Genomic DNA, 21720 nt, shown 5'->3' with positions numbered 1-21720 from the left:
AAAAGTTTACATAACAGCTGGATAAAAATGGGAAAACTGGGGCTCCGTACTTAGAGTTTTTCAAAAGGCGCCGCATTATCAACAGTTACATATTGTACTGCAACTATTAATAAGTCATTGTGCTGTAGTCTACAATATGTGCCCGTGCCACCATTTCCTGATGATGAATGATAATTTAAGATTAATACTACAAGATATTCCACAGGAGACGAGCATGTATAGTTCGTCGCCCATCTGGGCCACAAGTCGAGATTCTATCAAGTTTTCCCGTCAGCGTGCAGTTTCTAATCTTCTGAACTATTGTGCCGTCAATATCCCCTGACCCCCAAAGCAATGGTCAAGGTCTTATTGCTTTGAGATAAGCACTGTAAGTACTATAATCTCTCGGGTCTTTCATAGCCACCATTATAGACAAGAATCGAAATTACTTTCTATACGATTGAAGGAGCATATCCCAAAGCAAATATGATGCAGATAACTGGTATCCACATGATTTATCATACATTCCCGCGAGAAAGGCGAAGTAAGTGTAACTATTAACCTTTTCAGCAAGTCTTCCAACCGTAATATGCAAAAATAGATCTTTCAAGATAAAGGGGAAATTGTCATTCTGAAAATGTAGTGCAGGGTCTTACACTTTGGTAAATGATAATAACTTGCAATAAAAGTCAGGGAAAGTGGCTAAATCTATCTGCAATGATCGGTGGGTAGGCCTAGAGGTTGAACTGTAGACTTTGTCATAATCCAATTCAAATTCTAATGGACATCCTACAATTGACTGATGACTTCACCCAACATTATAACACTCCATCATGACTGTAATGGCCGCGCCAGTAGCCTTCAAGTAGGAAATCTGCAGTAGACAGACCAGTATCAGTCGGCTGTAATAGAGGTCTTCACCTCCATTTAAAAGGGCACCTATTCTGTTTTCCTTCTTTTTATTTCAATCCCTCCTTTTACGTATTGCGTTAAAAAGCAGTACGCTGTACTGGATCGTATTTCAGATTCCACGAAACGTCCACATCAAATGAAAATTGAAACCCACAAGGCGGCCAAACAGGATTCTCCCGGACCAGATGTCTCACTCGTAGCCCTTCCTGATGGGCAGACAGTACTATTAGATTTGTCCATATCAACACATGCTTAAATACACTATTAGAAGTCCTCATGAAAGTACTTGCCCATACTTCAATCTCAAAATTTTTTCTGCACCAGGTAGCAACAAGGGTCTGATTCCCAAAAATAGAAATGAAACAGGGGGTCGACCACCTCAAATTCCCGCCACAGCTGATGATAGTAACAAACCTTTGACCTACATTTTCCATGGTATCCATCCGTCTGGCCAGACAAGACTAACCACTCACATCTCTCACTACGCTCACTAAACTGGTGAAAAAAAAACTTGAACAATGTAGGAAAGTTTAGACCCTACCTGTGCCTTCCAGCCAAAAAATCTACAAAATGGACCAAAACTTTCAAGAGAAAAAATGAGTTTCAAAGGTATTAACTAGGCACTACAATCGTGTTCCCATTTTTTGGATACTACTGCGCAACGCAAATGTGGTGTCTGCCCTGATCCTGCCCCCACTCGTAGCCCTCCCTGATCCTGCCCCCACTCGTAGCCCTCCCTGATCCTGCCCCCACTCGAGGCCCTCCCTGATCCTGCCCCCACTCGTAGCCCTCCCTGATCCTGCCCCCACTCGTAGCCCTCCCTGATCCTGCCCCCACTCGTAGCCCTCCCTGATCCTGCCCCCACTGATCACACACCCCATAAGTACAGTATCAAATTGGCCAGGCATTATCCATTAGCGAGAGAAGGTCCGCGGCCACCGTCGGTGGCGAGCTAAACTATGGCTAATGGATACTGTCTTTTGCCACCGATAGGGATCTGCTTGGAGACTATTGAACAGCGCATAGAGCAAAGGTTAATGCCCTCTCAAACATTGACCTCTCGACGTTTCTGTCGATTAAAGGTCAATTACAGACATTGTGGAGGTAAGTAGTACGTCGCCATTGGCTTCAAATTGTACGACTTCGATTCTCACAAACACATGGAGTTTAGGTGAGTAATTTCACCTGACATTTCTGCATTTCTGTCACTACTTTAGTTAGTGACACGATTAGCCCACGATTTGCAAAGTGCTCAGAATTCAAGTGTGACATTGAATGTTCGTCACCATTTAGGTCTAGCTGCAAGAAATTCAGTGTCTACCCACGGAAAAGATGTACCGACTACTCCCTAATGTGGCTTTGTTTCTGATTGCGATTGTGTTTGCAGGTAAGACTTCTACTTTGTTTCTTTACAAGACATGTGAACAAGCGCCAAGTAAGACAAGATTGGACTTTTGACCTTTCTGAGGTCAGTAGTCAAGACAGCTGTAATAGAAACTGGTTGGCTTTTATATAACGTTAGATTACTAAGTTACGGCAGGATTTACTTAATCGGCTTGTTCATTTTCCACATTGCGTTGTGCTAACCTGGTGAATCAAAGCAAAGTATGAGAACATGCGGGTAGATATTGGCTTGAGCTGCCACTGGTTCAGTACTTTGTCCTAAAACATAGTTGTGTACACAGCCCTCACGGACTTTGCTGTGTACGTGGGTCATCTGTTTTTTACGTTGGAAACTATTGTTTGACAAAACGTTATTGCTGTTTAGCCGTGCCTTTCTAAAATCTTTCTATCCCACTTGTTATAGCACAAGATGGTGGCGCGAGTGAACCTACACCAGTGGTGTCCACTCCGAGTGGGCAGGTGCGAGGCACTGTCCGGTCGGCTCCTGCCATCTCCAACAAACCCGTCTTCACGTTCCTGGGCATCCCGTTCGCAGCGCCCCCTGTCGGCGACCTACGCTTCCGTCCTCCCGAGCCCGTTGCACCATGGGAAGGTGTCATAGACGCCACCGAATTCGGTCCCAGTTGCCCCCAAGACCTGGCACGCGTTCACAAAGTACGCGACTTCGTCCCGTTTATGCTTCCACACGAAATCGTCAGCGAAGACTGCCTTGTTTTGAACGTCATGACAACTTCCCTTGACGTTAGTGCTGCCCTGCCGGTAAGGACTATAGTAGTTAATACACTGCATGTAACGTTATAATTTTCAACTTTTGAATGGTATCTCGACATAAAGACAACCATTTGCAAGAAATCAACTCAAGGAAAACAATGTGACGTGTTTACAACAATCAACAATAGAGTCAGATACACATGTCAACATTGCAGCATTTAATAACATATCCCATGAAATGCAATAGTAGTTAACTTTAATCTAGCAGCCTTTGATACTTAGGCGACAATTTGTTGCGATTCAGGTGATGGTTTGGATCCACGGCGGTTCCTTTGTGTCCGGCACGGGAGCGCTGTACAACTTCACTGCACTTACCGCCTATCAAGACGTGGTTGTCGTCACCGTCAACTACAGGCTAGGGGCATTTGGATTTCTCAGCACAGGAGACGACAACGCGCCGGGGAACTACGCATTTCTAGACCAGGTAAGGAGATTTCTGTGGTTAAGAGAGAAAATTTGAAATTGAATTTAATTTTGTGGTTCAAATGTCAACATGAAACAAAAACAATTCCTGCGCATCTTAATATAGGTCGAGGCATTGAAGTGGATCAAGTCAAATATCCGGAGCTTTGGTGGCGACCCAGACCGCGTCACGATATTCGGAGAATCAGCTGGAGGCGTTAGTGTATCCTACCTGGTAAACCCCTTATATAGACACCCTTAAATCTAGAACATTATCCCTAAAACAATGTATTAACGCTTCAAGATACATTTTTCCAAAAAATGATAAGGTTTATCAGAGTCTTCATAATTGAAATCAATTTCTCATAGATTATACTACACTGCCGTATGAGTAGCTAGAAGAGGCTGTGTATGTTCGTATTTATCAACATTCAGGTCCGCCAACTTGCTATGAAGAAAAGCGTGGAATTTTTTAAAATTCCATATTAAAAGAGTATGATTAGTCTGTTGTGCCAAGTGCGCGACACTCATAAAAGTGAACGGCTAGAATAAGTAGTTTGTTGTCCTTTTTTTCTCACCAGGTCATTTCTCCAACAGCCAAAGGACTTTTTCACCGTGCGATATCGCAGAGCGGGACGGCTCTGACGACGCCAACAACCGCCAACCCTCTAGCCGCAGCCACCGCTCAGGCGGAGGAGGTCGGCTGTGGCGGGCAGGACGTCGGGGCCATGATGTCCTGTTTGCGGCAGACGCCATTTCAGGACATCGTGGACTCTGCATCCCGGGTCGCACGGAAATTGGGCGCTTTTGGTTCAGCAGCTTTCAATCCCGTTGTTGATGGACGTTTTCTTTACGACCCACCACTGGTTTGTTTTCAGCTTACAGAGTTCTTCTTCTAACAGCTTGGTATTTATATATTTCTTCACTTCCATTCTGCGTTATTCCGATGAACATTTTCTTGAAATATTGGAGGGTGATGATTTGAAATAACACTTAAGTTCAATTACAAACAAAACAACTTATGTGACTGACATGAATCTCCAGGATTGACACTTTTTTGTGTGTCTTGCTTCCAGGTTGCGCTGAATAAGGGGGAGTTTAGCAGAGTATCGTATCTGCTTGGCGTTAACAACCATGAGTTCGGGTACCTGCTACCTTCCCTTCTACTTCCTGTGTTCGGTAACGGGATGTCACATGACGTATGTGCAGACATAGTGAGACGTCTGCTGGTAGTCGCAACTCAGGTGATGTCCTACTTTCAGTTCCTCTTACCACGTTCATAACCTAACCATTATCTTGCTACGTCTATTAACCAACCGTATCTAGTCTTTGACACAATCAACTCTCATAACAAATCGATCACTAACACAGCAGATATGCTTCAATACAAGAAAGTCCATCTGTGTTGGCAGTTACAGGTTTAAAGGTAAACATTTTGTTCCAGCAAAAAATGTTAATGTTCTCACTTAGCTAGAACTTTCGACCTGTCACTCCGGTCTTCTTCCTCTCTTCTGTGTTGGAACAAAAAGTTTTACATTAAAACATCAAATGTTCTTAACGCTTCCTACTGTGCACGATATTTCCAGGCTGATAACGTTGATGACACAGTGACAGCTCTGTTAGAGGAGTATGCGGGTCCAGACGCATCAGACGACCCTATGGCCTTGCAGATGAGGATCACGCAGATTGTCGGAGACTTTCTGTTCCTCGTGCCGACAATTCTAGTCGCCAACAGTCATGCAGGTACTTCTGGCTACATGGCAACGTTGTTGGTTTTATTGTCACCTATCAACAGCTTGATATTTCAACATACTAGTATTCACCGAGACTGTGCTTGTTGTTTATAGATCATATTGACATCCAATCTCATAACATAAGAATAGAATGTTTTTTTCGTCTACCTTTCAGCACGCGGTGATCGTGTCTATTTGTACGAGAACCGGCACAGGCCAGCCACGTCCCCGAAACCGGCCTGGGTAGGCTGTGACCACGCAGACGAGCTCGTCATCGTGACGGGGATGCCGTTCCTAGGCGAGGACGGGCCCACCTACCCCAGCAAGCCGCTGCCCTTCTCTGAAGAAGACAGGCAGCTTAGTCTGGACATGATGACGTACTGGGCCAACTTTGCGAGGACGGGGTAAGGTGCTACGTACTTTCCATGGTCATAGGCCTCTTAACCCTCAAATACGTGTCCACTATGATACGTTTCGCATTGTGTCTTATGTGGGTGATTAACCAGTATTTCGTGAACGTTGTGGATCTATATAACCTCCCGTAAACGCGTATAACTTGGACAAACACTGATCACATTCTTTCATTCCCGATAGGAATCCTTCAGACGTCACAGGCAGCCCTTCTGTGAGACCGAACTTGAGCCGGTGGCCAGAATACACCACTGACTGGGCAGCCTATCTCCAGTTATCAGCGACACCGTCTGCCGATGTGAACCTTAAAGCCAACCTTTATCAGTTCTGGTATAATGTTCTTTTCTATCAAAAGGCTTCTGATTCTGCCAAAGACATCAGTGAAAAGGAAGAGCTGTAGCTTGAGTTGTGCTTTAGTAAGATGTCGGCTAACACATGATGAAATATAGCATATTTGCCAGCCATCACAAAATATATTTGGTAATTGTAGTAAATAAGAAAATAAAAATGAAAATGAAAGTATGCATGCATGTATCTTGTGTAAAGAAAGATGAGTTAAAACTTCGCTAAGTAAATGCACCATTGTCCTTGGTTCGGATGTTAAGACGGCCACGGTCCATTTAGATCATTTGTGATGAGAAGTATCATTTGTTTGTTGCGTGGTGTTCCCATCCTACATTGTAAATAGCAGTTCATTTGACCTTGACTCAAAATGACAGAAGTCAGTCCTTCGAACATGTTAGATGAAGTATAACCAAGGTCAGGGCTCTCAAAATATTATAACAACAATCCATTTTGGTCATCTCATTCCCCCAGGACCTATGGTGGTTTTGAACATCATAATGTTGTAAACAAGTTTGTGTAATGCTCTCCCTGTAGGGTGTGTAGAATATAAATGTTTCCGCCGCTGTAGCCCTGGTGTGGGTAGCCTGGTGTCCAGTCTATCGTGGTTGAGGCGGGCTCTCTTCGGGGCTCTATTGCCCCCACCCCGCCCACCTCAACTGGCCGCTCGGTGGGAGTTTTACACGGCAGAAGTTGTGTTATCAGCGTTATATCACCCACATAAGACACAAGGCAAAACTTACCATACGCATGTGAACACGTACTTAAGGACACGCATTTGAGAGGGCCTAGGGACATGGGGAGTAGCGCCTTACCCCGTCCTCGCAAAGTTATCCTTCTGTAACCCCACCACAATCGTTGTGGGCTAATTGAACTACCATCGTGCAAAACCTACCGGAGTGTATTAGTTCCGAAGAGCTTCTGTAGCCCCGAAAAAGCCGGCCCAAACCGCGATAGACTGGACACCAGGCTAAGGTGTTGGAGGAATGACCCATGTCTATCTAGTTGGGCGGTTCGTGCGCCACCTGGGAAATTTCCTTCAACACGTTGCTCAATGAAAGTAGAAACGAGAGGCCTTGAACAGTCAAACATCATTTCGGACCACAACATCGATCCCTCCCGGACCTGTTGTAGGGGGAAGGCTGAGATTAGAAATTAGACCACATTGAATTTTCTGGACCCCTGCACACGGAATCAAACAATTTAGATCTTATTACAGGCGAGGCTCGTGCTCGGAATTAGAAGACGAAAGCTTCAGGGGTCAACGTTCGTGCGAGTTTGGTACACCATAACTTACTCATACTTTGTTACCCTTTTTTGCAAGGTATACTTTTTAATTGTGTGATGAGAATGAAATGAGTACCACATAGACCATCCTTCAACGAGATTCGGGTACTCAGATTCAGATTTAAATCATGGTTCTGAAGGCTGATACAGGTGGACACGTACATGAATGGGTAACTTTTCTCTGGAGGAATCCCTGTCTCCACGATCTGGTAAGAAACTTTAACATTGTTTGGCATCACACTTTCAACTAACACAACACAATTTCACGATCTTAGACGATTGGCGCGAGGCAGTACCGACGTTATAGTAATACGAGTACAAATAGCATGGCAGCTGAGAACGATGTGATGTGAAATGATTCAATCTTCCTCCCGGGGATACACGTCCAGCAAAATGGACGTCGCAATTTTTACCTGCGCACAAAATTTGCCCCAAAGGATCACTTTAGGAACTGAATTACAGACACTGTAGCTTCCTATCACCGTCAGAAGTGAATTTCCCAGCAAATGAGTGTTGCCGTTAACAATTCGGTGTTACGTTGGGAATGGGATAGACGCCATTAAATATAATGAAGACGGCGGGCAGTTATGATGCCACATGAAGTTTTCAATCAGGAGAGAAGTTGTGGGGTTAATCCCTGGAGCAACTATTCGTCACATTACTTTGATTAATTTTCACAATTGGATTTTAAGGAGTAGTAATTTATCGATTACTACCATACGCACTACACACAATTATCTGGAACGTAATTATCTGGATGAAAAATGTACAGCATTAGTCCACTTTCAAGGACATATCATATGGTTTCCTTCTGTACCCTAATGACTGCTTGCAGCACGTTTGTTATCCTTGTCAAGGTTTGCCAAAAACCGTGCCAACACTGAGGGGCGACACCTACCGACATTTCTATGAAGCGTTTACCACAATATCAGCTGCAGTTTACGGTTGGTGGTAATAGAAGTTACAACTAATCTTTGGAACAAATCTTGCAACAAATGACAACATACCACGTACAAAGTTTAATTGATCATGACAAAAATGTGTGGTGCACAATACCATCATCCCTGCCTGTGCCTCATATGTATTTTGTTGCCGCAATTCAAATTTAAGCAGACGCAAAAAGTAGATGCGTTCTGGTATGATACACAATACATAAACTTTACATGATAGGCAGCGTTACTTCTTTCTTCTAAATATCTCTTGCAAAATTCGTAAGGGCGAAAGCCCAAAAAATCTGCTTTGATTGTTTGAAAAAGAATGGATTTTATAACTTAGCGACGCATCAGGAAAGGTCGTGGAGGTAAAGAGTTGCAGATAAGTGTTATTTTTGGTTGTTTTTCATTAGTCCTTGCACTGTCAACAGTTACTTTTTCCTGTGGTATTTACTTTGTTATGCTTATCGCCATCCTGTGTAATTTTACCTCCTCCTCTTCGAACCTTCCCGATCCGTTTTTCCCTCATTTTTTATCATGATTAAAATGCTTTTCCAGATCCATACAGACTATAGAATGCTCTTAAGAAATAGAATATATACCTGACTACGTTATCAGAAATTAAACATCATATCCGTATCTGTTATAGACACGTACACATATACATGACGTCCAATTCGTGTAGTCATCACATGCATATGCAAGTAGTATACATATTCAACTGGATAAAGTGAAATCTACTCAGGTTACCACCGTTCCCAGTTCTGGTACACAATCATATTGTACAACCGTCACAAGATGCCACCTTAATTCTTACATTTTGCAATATCTCCTGAATATATACATATATTCATGCATTACCTGTTTAGTTTAACGGTAAAAAAGGGCCAAAGGACCAGGCACTAGGAAAATGATTTTTTTAGGTGTAGCAGTCCGCATGTCACCCCGCACAGGGAAGGTAGAGACCCCGTGTAGCAGTCTAAGTGCCACCCCCTGCAGTATTCCCTTCCCCAGCCGCCACTTCGCCTCTACCTTCGTCACCTTTCCCTAGTCCCTCTGACACATGCTTTCTCACTGATGCTAAGTAGTGGTTTGCTATGTCCTTACTAGCCCCTTTCCCAGACAACTTGAGCTTAGCTCTTTTGAACCTACTGAGGGCACGAAGAACATCATCACCAACTAGAGCACCCCTTTCTGCTTTTACTTCGTCATCAATGTTCTTCAGAGCAGTTTTCATTCTATCATTTTCCTCTTTCATCTTGTCGTACATGTCTTTCAAACTGTCAACTTTTGATCTCATTTCATGGAATTCTTCATAAGTCACTTCATCCTTTGCTTCCACCCCGGTAACATTCTCGTCATCCTTTGAACCACTCATTCCTTCTTCCATTCCTCTAACAGTACCCAAACTCATTTCCCCTGTCGGCACGGCCTCCTCTTTCACCAACTCATTCATTCCATCTTGTGGTTCTGCTGGAATATCCTTATCGTTTACTTCATCTTTCACTGATTCTCCCCCTTCTTCTGTATTCTTTATCTTATCCTCCCTACCATCTACAGTCTGACGTAGACCATCGCCCGGCTCAGCTACCTCTTCACTCAATATGTTCATCCCCTCTGTTAGCTCACTTTCTTCTTTCCTTGTCTCCCCCTCCTCATTTCTAACTGCTGCCCCACTTTCATCAATGTTTATTTCCTTATCGCCCTGCTCTTCTGTAGTTTTGCCAATGTCGTCTGTTATTGTATGTTCTTGTTCTTCTGTCATTTCTTTAGTCATCTGAGCATGTTCATACATCCCGTCTTTTACTTCATCTTTCATTGATTCAACAACTTCTTCTGTTTTCTCTATCTTGTCCTTCCTATCATCTACTGTCTGACTTAGACCCTCGCCTGTATTCACCACGTTCACTCCCTCTGTTAGGACACTTTCTTCTTTCCTTGCCTCCCCCTCCTCATTAATAACTGCTGCCCCGCTTTCATCAATATTTATTTCCTTATCGCCTAGCTTGTCTGCATTTTTGCCAAGATTCACTGATATTGTATCTTCTTGTTCTTCTGTCATTTCTTTAGTCTTCTGGGCATTTTCATACATCCCGTCTTTTACTTCATCTTGTATTGACTCTCCCCCTTCTTCTGTTTTCTCTATCTTGTCCTCCCTATCATCTACCATCTGACTTAGACCATCGCTTGGTCCAGCCGCTTCTATATTCAACATGTTCATCCCCTCCTCACTTTCTTCTGCCCTTGACTCCCCCTCCCCATTTCTAACTGCTGTCCCGCTTTCGTCAATTTCCTCGTCGTTACCGCCCATTTTTTCTGCATTTTTGCCGAGATCCTCTGCTGTTGTAGATTCTTGTTCCTGTACTTTTACTTCAGTTTTCTGAAAATGTGCATCCATCCCATCTTTTAGTTCATCTTTCATTGATTCGCCCCCCTCTTCTGTTTTCTCTTTGTCCTCCCTACCATCTACCGCCTGACTTACACCTCCCTTGACCATCTCCCATCCAACATATTCACCCCCTCTGTTAGCCCACTTTCTTCCTTCCCTGTCTCCTCATTTCCCTCCTCATTCCTAACTGCTGTCCCACTTTCATCAATTTTCCTTTCCTTATCACCCAGCTCGTCGGCAGGTTTGACAAGATCCTCGCCTGTTATCTGTCCCTCTGTTATTTCTTCCGTTTTCTGTTTTAGACCCTGATCTTGATCTACGGATCCGTTCTCTTCCTGTGTGTCCTGTCTTACAGTTTCACTATGATCACTCAGTTCCAACCCATCTATATCTGCATTTTTGTTCTCCCCTTTCTTTTCCATGTTTGTACTCTCTTTCAATTCACTTTGCTGCAAGGTTTCGTCTATGACATCAACATGGTTTTGCGTTATCTGATCTTTCTGATCTTTATCTTCTTTCATTCTTTCATTTTCTACCCTTTCTATCTCATGATCACTCTCTCTTTTGGTCTTATCAGCCACGGTGTCTTTACTTTCCTCCCCCATTCTTCTCCCCTGTACTTTCAAGAGAGAAATATCCTCTTCCTGCTTTTTCAGCTCAGGGTTTTCCTTCCTGATATTCTCCAGTTCCCCTCTCGAGTCGATGTTTTCCTGCCTATGCTCTAAGTATTGCGCCTGTATCATGTCCTCTTTACCCCTTTCCTTCTCTCCTGTCATCCCGTCTATTCCCCCTCTTAACTTCTCATTTTCTAGTTTTAGTTCCTGATTCTCCTGTCTGATCTGTTCACTCTCCTGCGCCACCCTCTCAGCCTGGGCCTCGATCATATCTGCCTGTCTTTTGACCTGTTGGCTCTCCATTTCCAACTCTTTCACATTCTGTTCTAAGGTTTCTCTTTTCTTTTCCATCACAGAAATCATTTTCTGCTTTTGCTTTTCCAGCTCTGTTACCTTGTGTCTCAGTTCGTCAAGAGCTCTCTCGTGTTCCCTCAGTATAGTTTCCCTCTCTTCTAAGACCTTACTCTTTTCCTCTCCCACTCGTTCTATCTCACTTTTCAGTTTGTCATTTTCCTGTTGCAAAGTCTGTACTTCTGACTTTTCTTTATCCACCGTGCCAATGTTTTTTCTTAGTTTGTCACCTGCTTTGACCGACTCATGTTTTATCCTATCCCTATCCTGTTTCACTTCTTCAAGAACCCGTTTTAATCGCTCCACTTCCTCCTGAGTCTCTGCATGTTCTCGCTGTTCATTCAACTCTGTCATGCTAGCCAAAGCTTCCATCTCCTTTTTCACCCTGTCTATTTCTTTCTTTAACCCTTCATTCTCTCCTGCCATCTTTTCGTGCTCACACTTCACTGTGATCAATTCCTCTTTTAGAATGTCGATGCTTTCATCCTTCATGGTGATTTCTTGTTTTAGTTCCTTATTTTCGTCTCCTACGTGTTTATTTTCTTTCTTCAGAACTTCATTTTCTTTCACTACCTTTTCAAGATTTTCAACCAAACCTTCCTTTTCTGCTAGTGCCCTCCCCTTTTCCTCTTTTAAAAGCTCTAGAGCTTTCTCTATCTCTTCATTTGCTTCTCTTACCCCATCTTTCATCTTCTCAACTTTTTCTTTCATCGCTTCCATACCTGCCTTCATCTGTGCATTCTCCTCTCCCAGTTTTACTATGGTAGCTTCTTTCTCTTCTCTCACTTTTTCAATTTCAGCTTTCATTCTATCATTTTCCTCCCTCCAGTCTTCATTCAATCTCGCGTTTTCCTCTTTCATTCTTTCCATTTCGTCAGTCATACCAACTCCCCCTGTCAATGCCCTCTTTAACTCCTCATTTTCCTGTTCTAGTCTTTCTATTTCCTCCTTAAACTGGTTGCTTTTATCCATGAAACTCTCTCTCAACCTTTCGTTTTCCTCTTTCACTTGTTCCATTTCTTCTTTCGTGCTTCCATTTTCCTCTTCCACCTGTCTCAAGCTTTCATTCTCCTCATTCACTCTTTCGTACATCGCCTGTAGCTCCTCCTTGTTTGACCCTAACTGCTTAATCTCACCCTCTAGCTTCTTGATGACTTCCTCTGAATTCTCTTTACCCTCAAGAAGCCGTTGTTCTATATCTCCCAGTAACTCCTCCCTCTCTTCTTCTAACAATCTATTCTTCTCTATCAACCTTTCCTTTTCTCCCTCCAAAGCTATGTTCTTCTCTACTAGGGCCTTCTTTTCTCCCTTTATCGTACTTATGTCTGTCTCGACCTTCCTGCTATCCTGTTTCAGGGCGTAGACTTCTTTCACCAGAGCCTCGGTGTCGTCCTGTAGCGTGCAGATGCGTTCTTCCAGCCAGCTCACCTGCTCCGCTATCTTCTCCTGGTGTTTGGCCACCAGTTGTGAAGGCGAAACTATGAGAAGGAGAGGCTCAGATCAATGGACATCTACCATAACTACTAGAGAAAATTCTGGCAATATGATAACCAATTGAAAATTATTTTGCCCAGTGTCAAAAAGGGGCCTATGTTACTCCTGATTATCCTATAGGAAGTCCTTTCGGCAGATACCAAGTCCTCCTGGCGCCAAGCATTTGGATGTCAGTGGTATCAGAAAAAGGCGCGAAATATACCGTCTCTCGAGGGTCACGCGATAGTAAATTTCAGCAATGCCATGCAAGCTACTCTCCTGAGGTGGTAAACAACAGGTGGGCATTTTATGGAACACACTACGGGAAATAATTAATGACTTGCCAAATAGCGTTCACTGGAGCACTGGGAAAGCCTGTTGTTGAACAAATACTCTATCAAGCTTAAAGGTGTTCTAGTGACAAACTTTTTGTACCGTGAAAAGTTATCATACAGTGCTAGAAAAAGACGTATTTGCCAAAATAGTACATTATATCTGGTAGTCTCAGCCCTACAATATTGCAGACTTCAAATGCGCGCAACTAGTACATTTTGATATTACCCAGTAACAGAATTCACACAGATAATAACTTACACTTTGCTCTGACATGTAACAACATTACTACAGGTAAACTTGTAAGCTGCCCTACCTGGGGTGTCGCGTTTGATCTTCTCCCAGCTGAGTCTGTGTGGATCGTCAGGGACTCCGTGTGGGAACTCTGCCATTGTGAATCCTGAGAGAAAAAAGAGAGAAAGAAACATTTGAAGAAAAATGTCTACGTTGCTTCAAGTCTCTGTGTAACATTTTTCTCCTCGCGTTTCCACGAGGACCTGTTTTTTGTCCACAGCTTGCATGGCCTCTCCTAAGTAAGACACACACTTCCATGTTAGTTATTATTTGTCGCTCCAAACATTTGTGAGTAAGTATCCCATATGAATTCTCTGGGGTAACTAACATTCAGCACAATCTTTCTATGCACACTGCACATTTGTACCAGGCATTACTATTAGTATCCTCATATCCGGCATTGTTTCATACTGTCATAAACGATCCTTTCCATTTAGTAAAGCAAAGGAATCATGTCTCATCTGAAACGTAAAAGATTCACATTATTATTCCATCCATTTCGAAAAGCGTACTGTTTCTTTATAATTTACCTACAAATGGAGTTTCCTCCTCCAGTAGAACTGCAAGTTCCCCGGCCCGGTCTGTCACCACGTCCTGCAGGTGCCGGAAGGTGTTCGGACCGCCGGTCGGCAACAGGTGCAGCAGGCGGCGGGCCTTGTCAGCGTTCTCCCGCCCGCCTTCAACAAGCTCCCGCTGTTCCAAAGTGATGTCGCCTTCTTCGAAAAGTACGGACGTCACTTCGCACACGATGTCGCTCAGTCCTTCGGCGAGTTTGCTGCTTCTCTGACGGAGTAGCCGCCGGTGCCTGTCCTCCATGGATGGAAGTCGTGAAGGTGTGTTCTGTGGACCACGCCCGACAGAGTAGTGGACACGAAAACACGTTTTTATGATCTTCTGGGTTGTATCGCCTTACATACCTCGTTGTCACATGGCGTGTGGGAATTTCTACATTCCAAACTTGTATAAAAAAAAAAAGAGAATGACATATTGCTGATTAAGAAAAACATCCCATACATGTATGTGATATCGAGAATGATAACGCATCGGGAAAGTTTGGAATTCCTTTGTTTACGCTAGGCCCTTTGTTAAGGTTATGGCATGTCACGAATATTAAGGAAAATTGTGAACATTCTTTTGCGTTGCTAAAACGGTTCGTTGTAGTGTTTAAGTTATCGGCATCAACTGGACGAATCACTTGTCATTCAGGTGTTGACTTTTCCAACAGCATTGATTGTAATATATATCTAATGCTGTTTACAGCGGCTAATAGTATTATGGCATATGGCTTTTACCGAACTGCATTTTGAAATAAAATGGACTGAATTTCGGGGATACTTTCATTTCCTACCTCTTAAGGCTGAAACAAACTTGCGCCGCCCTAACCTAGTTATGCTGTCATCCAAGGACAACACAACTTGATCAGTACACAGGTGTGGGAACCCTGGGACAGGTGACAGGTACTCTAGAGAGAGATCTCAGGCACATGCGCTACCAGAGCAGCGCTGCACATGTGGAGACAGTCGCCATGCTGAGATCGCTCCCGCCGTGTACCGCGTGGCTCCTGCTCGGGGCCTGCGTCTCCCTGCCCCGAGGCGTCCAGGCCGGGTTCGGCCAGCCTGTCAGCTACGTCAGGGACGACCGCTTCAAAGAGATGGGGCAGGCGACGCTGAAAACCTTCGACATCGTGGGAGGTAAGATTAAGATGATGTCAGGAAATCGGAATGCATGCACTTCTCAAACAAAGACGTAATATAAAGAGCCATATATACGATTTTCAGAGACACTGTAAAAACTAAATACCTTGTGGTCAAAGTAAAATAAATCTACTCGTGGAATGGACCTAGCTGGGCCTGAAAAGGCCGCTGCTAACCAAAGCACACAAAGGTAATTAGGTTATAATTAAGAGCGGGAGATACTTGTTATCATGGTAACGGCCATTTACAAAATAGCGGATCTTTACTTCGTGATGCCGTGGCAAAAATATTCAGCATGAAGTATAAAATCCCACAACCTAGTATCATTTGTACTTTATTGCCCTTTAATAACATGAGGTGTCACACAAGAGGGTACGCCCGTTGAGTATGCTATATTCAAACATTTACTACCACTAAAAAATCATCATCCATGCCCTCTGTAGAAGACGCCGTGTTGGGAGTTGAACTAGAGAACACGGTTGGCGAGGACGAGGTTTGGGTTCTTGACTTCCAGCCGTTCGAGACTAACGACACCGGGCGTCCTGTGGTGACCAACGTGACGACAGGGACAGCCATGCTTCTGGCAGAGCGCACGGGGGAATGCTCAAGTGTCTTCCGGTCCAGCTCCGCAAACGTAAGATGTACCCAGTCTTATTGCTACTTTATTGCCCAAAGCTGTAGGAAAATATACAAGTTTTATCAACCACTACAATTTGTTTAAAACTGCATCATGCGATCAAAGTCATTACTGCAGATATCGGGCGCGTCATTTATTGCAATAATTACACAGATTGCTAGGCAGCGCTTTTGAACCGTATCGTGATGGGTTCACCTATCACTTTCTTAAAGACACTGAAAAGCCATTCAGTGATGGACATAGCCTATTTTTCTTGGTATCGTCGTAGCGTACACATGCGGGTTTCTATGATGATTCCTGGTTTCCGGAGTTTATGAACACAACCGGAGACAAGAAATTTTTCAACAACTACACTCGTGGTGAGGTGGCTGCTGGACAACCCATACGGCTGGATAACGTTATCTTTGCTGGTGAGATATAGATCTTAACGTCTAGAGTGATAGGTATAACGTATAGAATAATAGGTCAGTTTGTTTTTTTATGCCATGTTGTATGCGACTGACTTGTGCTATACCCACATATAGTCTTAAAAAGAAAACATGGAGATGTCATTAAAATCATGGATAATGTTAAGAATGTTAAAACTTTTCCGTAACTTACACAGGTCCTATGGCGACGTTTTTCAACTGCAAGAATCAGGACAACACTTCTATCTGGGAGAGACACAACTATACGGAACAGTTTGAGTACAACACCACTCTCTACATGACAAACGTCAGACCTAAGGTACCACGGATTTCACATACTAGTAAATTACTTTAATCAGTAGAATCATGATTGCCTGTGTGCTAATTTTTGAACACCACACCGCAATATTGAAGCCAAACTTTGAAAGTATGGTACAAATTATTTCACAACAAAATACAGCAGTGATAGAGTACTAATATTGACAACACTTCGCGTAGCGTTCGTGTAAGCCATCACGAAATCGCCGGCGAATGCGCTTGGGTACCAGGCGCCAACGTGGATTCAGTGTTCGAACGGACACAAATTGTACTGTACCACTATGTACATGGCATACCGATGGTTACATTTCATATTTCACAACAGGTTGGTCCCTACGGTTCGTCCTACGTGCAGAGCCACGCCGTGTTGTACTGGCGCCTGCTGAGGGTCGCGATATCGAAGTTCCTCATCAGCTCTACAAGACAGATCAGACCGGTGTTCGAGTACGCCATTGTCAAGGCTCATTACGACGCCAACGGTGACCCTGACTGGTAGGTCATTCGTTTTAACGATCTTTTCTTATTAGTTACCTCTCGATACATCCAAACAGATCAAACTAAAGTCAAATAATTAATCATCATCTATAAACCTAGATAAAGGGAAGTACTATCTATTTTACTTTCCTCTTGGCCAGGGCGGTGCTATATTGATCACACTTTCTTTATAACGCATGCGACAAACAACGCGTTTTTTTTTCTTTTATAGGACAAAGGCTCGAATAGAAATGGCCTTCAAAACCGTCATGGACTCGGACAGTTACCTGATGGCGGCCTACCGATCTAACTCCCTGGTGTACCAGCCTCTCAATAACAACAACTCTCTACACGACGTTATCAACGAACCATCTTACAACGGTACTTTCTTATACATCATCTTCTTTTAGCACGTGCACGTGTCCACAATGGTTGGAAAAAGAACCATTTCAGCAATGTACCTTATCCTTTATCTATTGTTAACACGTAAATACCACCTTCAATAGTCGTGTTTTGTTTGTTCTCGAGACAAATCAGACATCGCATGCTATTTAAAAACGCATATCCTCATACCTTTGCACGAAACATGTGTTTATAGATTGAGTTTTGAATCCTCCTTCCCTCCACCGTCGCTCTAGACTCATCCCCTGCCCACGACATGGCGGCTGCAGTCCCGGTCTGTGATTTTGATGACGTGGTGGCCCCGGGCCTGTGTGTACAGCGATGGGTCTTCCACATCGTTCTCAACGTGTTCGAGTTCGGGAAGGATGTTAGAAATGGGGAGCCAATAGATGCCACTGGTCAGTATGCCTAGTGTTGTGGGTACTGTCCTTGGTGCTGATCATGCTATTTCGTTAGTAGCACACGTTCTGCCTTATGGGCAACAAAGAACCAGTTAACCCTGTCTCTTTCTTCTCCGACTTTTCTTCTTTTTTTTCGTTGTGATTGACAGAAATAACAAAGCCGCGATTTGTTAACTGTATCTGTCATGTACCAGTCATGTACAAAATAATAAGTCAAAGATGTGTCAAAATGCTCAAAATACACTACATAGCACCATGTGATGTTATCCCACTAATCTTCAATTCAGGAAACTTTGTCTTCAAATTCCTGTACCTGCGATGCCCGAACATGACTGACAACATCATGACCACCTGTTCCATCCTGACTGTTGCCGACGCGGAGATTTCAGCACAGATCACTCTACAAACCGTCGTGGAGGTCACAGATGACAACAACGACAATCCAAGGTCAGACAAACTCTTAGAAATGGATTCTGTGGCTGTGGGGGCGTGTGGCGGAACGGCTCTTCTCGAATCCTGCCTGATCTTGTGCCCTTGGGAAAGGAACTTTACACGACTTTCAGCACATAACTCGGGTAGAAATGAGTATTGTTTATGTCTACGTTGGTGGCGGCATAAGAATAAGTTCAAAAACTTGAGTGTGCCGTCACAATGTCTTTGTTAAATGTTGGAATAGAAAAAATGGCTTCTGTGATTTAAACTTAAAATATGATAATGGAAATAATTTCATCAGGTTAATAGAACATAGGATATTGGGATAGTACATAGGACAGTACATGTACATGGCGATAGTCATCTTTGCCCATGTTTCCCCCCCAGAGTGGAGGTGAGAACCGTGTACGGAGTAGACCCATCACGTGACCTGCAGGGCGGGGTACCCCCCGGGGTGTCTCATCTGGAGGAGGTTACCATGGAGACGCACTTCTTCCCAGCATTCCTGCGCACACGGCTACAGATGGAGCTGACCCTGTTCCTGGTGTGCGTCGGACAACAATACTCCACAACTCAGTATCCAGATGTAAGTTAGCACACTACTACACAGTGATCATGTCTAGCCAGTTAGTGACTTTTTTTTAAAAGATCGCTGATAGCCAGTACATGCGATTTTGTACTCAAAGTGCAGCAAGCTGAAATCAGAACATAACAAGAATTCACAGATCTTCAATGAATTGTTCAGATCTTGTGTGATCCAGTATTTGCCGGGGTCTTTTTTTATCGTGCAATCGAAACAACACCAGTTGGCAGCTGTCAAGGAGGTCTTGTAACGAAAATCACCTACCAGATGTAAGACGTGCAGAGAGAGAGACAGGCAGACACAGACAGACAGACACAGACATACAGACCAAAAACGATACCTCCATTTATCATGGATGTAAACATGTATTATCTCTCGTCAATCAGGGCTGTCTGAGGGCTCCCACGTCCGACCGTTACTCGGCGTACGAACACCCAGACTTCCGGTACGAGGGTCAGGATGAGGCGGGGAATCCGGTCACGTACACGGCAGACGATATCGAGTCGCCCATTCAGGTAATATCAAACACGTTTGAAGCTATGGCGAGGTCGCATTTTTCATCCTTTTAAGGTGTAATTGTATCAGCCAAACACATTGCACATTCAAACATTTCACAAGAGAAAAGATAGTGTTTTCTAATCATCACTTCTAGCCTGGGTCCCGTCCTGGTAAGTTTACATCCGCTCCCAGAGCCCAAATCCGTATGACATCTTTTCTTTTATTACAAACAGATAATTTTAGTTAACATAAAGTAAACAGTTTTCAATAAACTAGCCTTTATATATATAGCCAGCCTATATTTGCCGTGGTTGGTCGGTAGCGACTGTGGGAGTGGACGTAAACCAGGATTTTACACAGGCAACATTATTACTTCACGGCATGACTCCAAGAAGCTATTTTCAACCCTTTTTCAGTCCCTGTCCTACAACGGTTATGTCGCGGATAGAGAAGTCCATCAGACCAAGTTCATCAACAGAGCTCTGTCCGGGGTGTCGGAAACCTACACCTTCACCAGTGTCTTCCGTCTCACCTCGCTGGAGGGCAGGAAGAAACGACGGGTCCAGCGAGACATCATGGTCAAGGCCGCTGTTCCTCAGGGGCTGAGCCACGCCTTACTGTAAGGTTTCATGCTCCTGTGTTTCTCATTGTTTTGAATTAGATAAAATGTTTCTATCCAATCACATTGTGTATTCCTTTGTGTCTTGGCAGTTGCCATATATTTTTACCCGCTTGGTTTATAAGGATTGTTCTGTCTGTTTGTTTGTTTGTTTGCTTATTTGTTTGTTTGTTTGTTTGTTTGTTTGTTTGTTGAATCTGTATAAGATGAGTGTATCTACATCACCTTACAAAAAAGTAAGGTTTCATACTATACTTAATACTGTCCGAAGCATGTGTTCAAGGCTTTATAGTAATGTGTTTGAAACATTTCTAATCGGTGTCATCTCATATTGTGTCTTTAAACTATTAAGATTGTATCAGCTGGATTGTATATTGTTTCGTAGATTTGCCGGATGTCCAGAAAACTCGACCTTCGTCAGAGAAAAACTAGACTGTGTCTGCATCAACCACGGAGAAGTCTACAGCGCTAAAACATTCCGCTGTGAGAAGGGCCTCCTCACCGAGGTGGAGGTTAAGGAGGACCCGGAAGTTAAGGAATCAGGCTCCACCCCTCTGGAGAACATGCTGGGCCTAGCCGGCTACATCGGGATTGTTCTATTGTGTTTAGCATTGAACAATTGAGCATCCAGCCAGTTGGTAAAAAAACATACAATTACAACACACAATTACATCGAAATTATGACAGATTGATGTGGAATATTGTCGTCAAAACATGAACATAGATTTTGTACAGCTCTGTAGATATAGAGATATTGTTATCTATAAATGTTATAATGTTTTGGTATGATCGTATTTCAATGTAACGTTATATCATTAAATTCTAGTTCCACCATACGAATTTGTGTTCAGTATTAATTAGACCGTTGAATTGAATCAGGACGTTAAGTCTGAATCCTCCAGTTCAACATCTATTCTATGATTCAATTTCAATTCTGATTCATTCACTTGAATTAGTAGAGGATACTCGCCCCGACGTAAACTACCTAATTCACGACAGATAAAATGGGCATGACACACTGATTGGATATAGACATCCTTTTATTCTGATCCACTCCATGCAGCGAAAAATAGTACAGCCGTGAATAAAGTAAGGTAGCATATTCTTGAAGTGACGATGCCTAAAACACTCAAATACTTCAACCTACGTATACTTGTAAGACACTTTAATTGAATTAACTTAGAATTGGTTAGTTTTCTAAAATCCCTTAAAATTGATATTTAAGGATAAAATGGCCGCGTTTTGAATATAATCTTTTAGACAAATTTTGACATTGATACCAGAAACCAATTTAAAAAATGAATCAGCATTTAGCCTTTGAACCTATAAATATTCTGGAAATCGAATCAACCTGTTTGGATTCCTTGTTTGGCTATTCTTTTCATCTTTATAAAACACCAAGGTCACTTTTGGTCAAGGTCAAGGTTGAAGGTGTTTGAAGACTACATAATTATAAGCATATATAAGTACAACAACAGTCCAAGTCCTGTCTGAATTGGTTTTTACGAAGGTTTTGCAGACGTTAGCAGAACAGACAGCCTGCATCAGTTGGTCATGACAGATTCGTCGCACACCGATGGATTTAGTGTTTGTGATGCGGGTTTGTTAAAAAGCTATATACAAGAAGA

General features: G+C 43.2%; 3 protein-coding genes across 4 annotated transcripts; 2 read left to right on the top strand and 1 right to left on the bottom strand.

Moving 5' to 3' along the window:
- Positions 1-1943: 1943 nt before the first annotated feature.
- On the top strand, positions 1944-6221 carry LOC109473444 (carboxylesterase 5A-like). 2 transcript variants are annotated; one of them, XM_019773303.1, is made up of 10 exons: positions 1944-1995; positions 2185-2278; positions 2699-3054; positions 3311-3490; positions 3596-3703; positions 4050-4334; positions 4545-4712; positions 5055-5211; positions 5377-5605; positions 5796-6221. In XM_019773303.1, the coding sequence occupies exons 2-10, from the start codon at positions 2224-2226 to the stop codon at positions 6010-6012; spliced, it is 1755 nt and encodes a 584-aa protein (XP_019628862.1). In that variant the 5' UTR covers positions 1944-1995; positions 2185-2223; the 3' UTR covers positions 6013-6221. The 2 variants fall into 2 exon arrangements, with proteins under 2 accessions (XP_019628862.1, XP_019628863.1); XM_019773304.1 differs by having other exon boundaries at positions 1963-2062.
- A 2931-nt stretch (positions 6222-9152) lies between these two features.
- Positions 9153-13717, bottom strand: LOC109473333 (flagellar attachment zone protein 1-like). Its single transcript, XM_019773199.1, has 3 exons — positions 13650-13717; positions 10691-13005; positions 9153-10553 (listed from the first exon to the last, which is right to left on the bottom strand). The coding sequence occupies exons 2-3, from the start codon at positions 12617-12619 to the stop codon at positions 9153-9155; spliced, it is 3330 nt and encodes a 1109-aa protein (XP_019628758.1). The 5' UTR covers positions 12620-13005; positions 13650-13717.
- A 1393-nt stretch (positions 13718-15110) lies between these two features.
- On the top strand, positions 15111-21255 carry LOC109473639. The gene is made up of 12 exons (XM_019773575.1): positions 15111-15318; positions 15765-15955; positions 16227-16368; positions 16563-16684; positions 17009-17175; positions 17390-17538; positions 17796-17957; positions 18248-18407; positions 18780-18978; positions 19362-19490; positions 19890-20092; positions 20478-21255. Exons 1-12 carry the CDS (start codon positions 15111-15113, stop codon positions 20713-20715), a joined length of 2070 nt encoding a protein of 689 aa, XP_019629134.1. The 3' UTR covers positions 20716-21255.
- The last annotated feature ends 465 nt before the right edge of the window (positions 21256-21720 follow it).

The sequence above is a fragment of the Branchiostoma belcheri genome, unplaced genomic scaffold (assembly GCF_001625305.1).
Source record: "Branchiostoma belcheri isolate BF01 breed outbred unplaced genomic scaffold, Haploidv18h27 scaffold3, whole genome shotgun sequence".
Taxonomy (NCBI): Eukaryota; Metazoa; Chordata; class Leptocardii; order Amphioxiformes; family Branchiostomatidae; genus Branchiostoma; species Branchiostoma belcheri.
The sequence above is the reverse complement of the archived record's forward strand: the minus strand, read 5'-3'. Positions and strand labels throughout refer to the sequence as shown.

What these genes read in the sequence shown, in the direction of transcription:
- LOC109473333 (XM_019773199.1), bottom strand. Translation starts at nt 12,619, where the DNA reads ATGTACGAAAGAGTGAATGAGGAGAATGAAAGCTTGAGACAGGTGGAA. An exon ending in AAAGTGGGCTAACAGAGGGG is followed by an intron (nt 10,554 to 10,690) that starts GTGAATATGTTG and finishes GCACATTTTCAG; the next exon opens with AAAACTGAAGTAAAAGTACA.
- LOC109473444 (XM_019773303.1), top strand. Translation starts at nt 2,224, where the DNA reads ATGTACCGACTACTCCCTAATGTGGCTTTGTTTCTGATTGCGATTGTG. An exon ending in GCGTTAGTGTATCCTACCTG is followed by an intron (nt 3,704 to 4,049) that starts GTAAACCCCTTA and finishes TTTTCTCACCAG; the next exon opens with GTCATTTCTCCAACAGCCAA. An exon ending in GCCAACTTTGCGAGGACGGG is followed by an intron (nt 5,606 to 5,795) that starts GTAAGGTGCTAC and finishes CATTCCCGATAG; the next exon opens with GAATCCTTCAGACGTCACAG.
- LOC109473639 (XM_019773575.1), top strand. Translation starts at nt 15,111, where the DNA reads ATGCGCTACCAGAGCAGCGCTGCACATGTGGAGACAGTCGCCATGCTG. An exon ending in GGAGCCAATAGATGCCACTG is followed by an intron (nt 17,958 to 18,247) that starts GTCAGTATGCCT and finishes TCTTCAATTCAG; the next exon opens with GAAACTTTGTCTTCAAATTC. An exon ending in CCACAACTCAGTATCCAGAT is followed by an intron (nt 18,979 to 19,361) that starts GTAAGTTAGCAC and finishes CTCGTCAATCAG; the next exon opens with GGCTGTCTGAGGGCTCCCAC.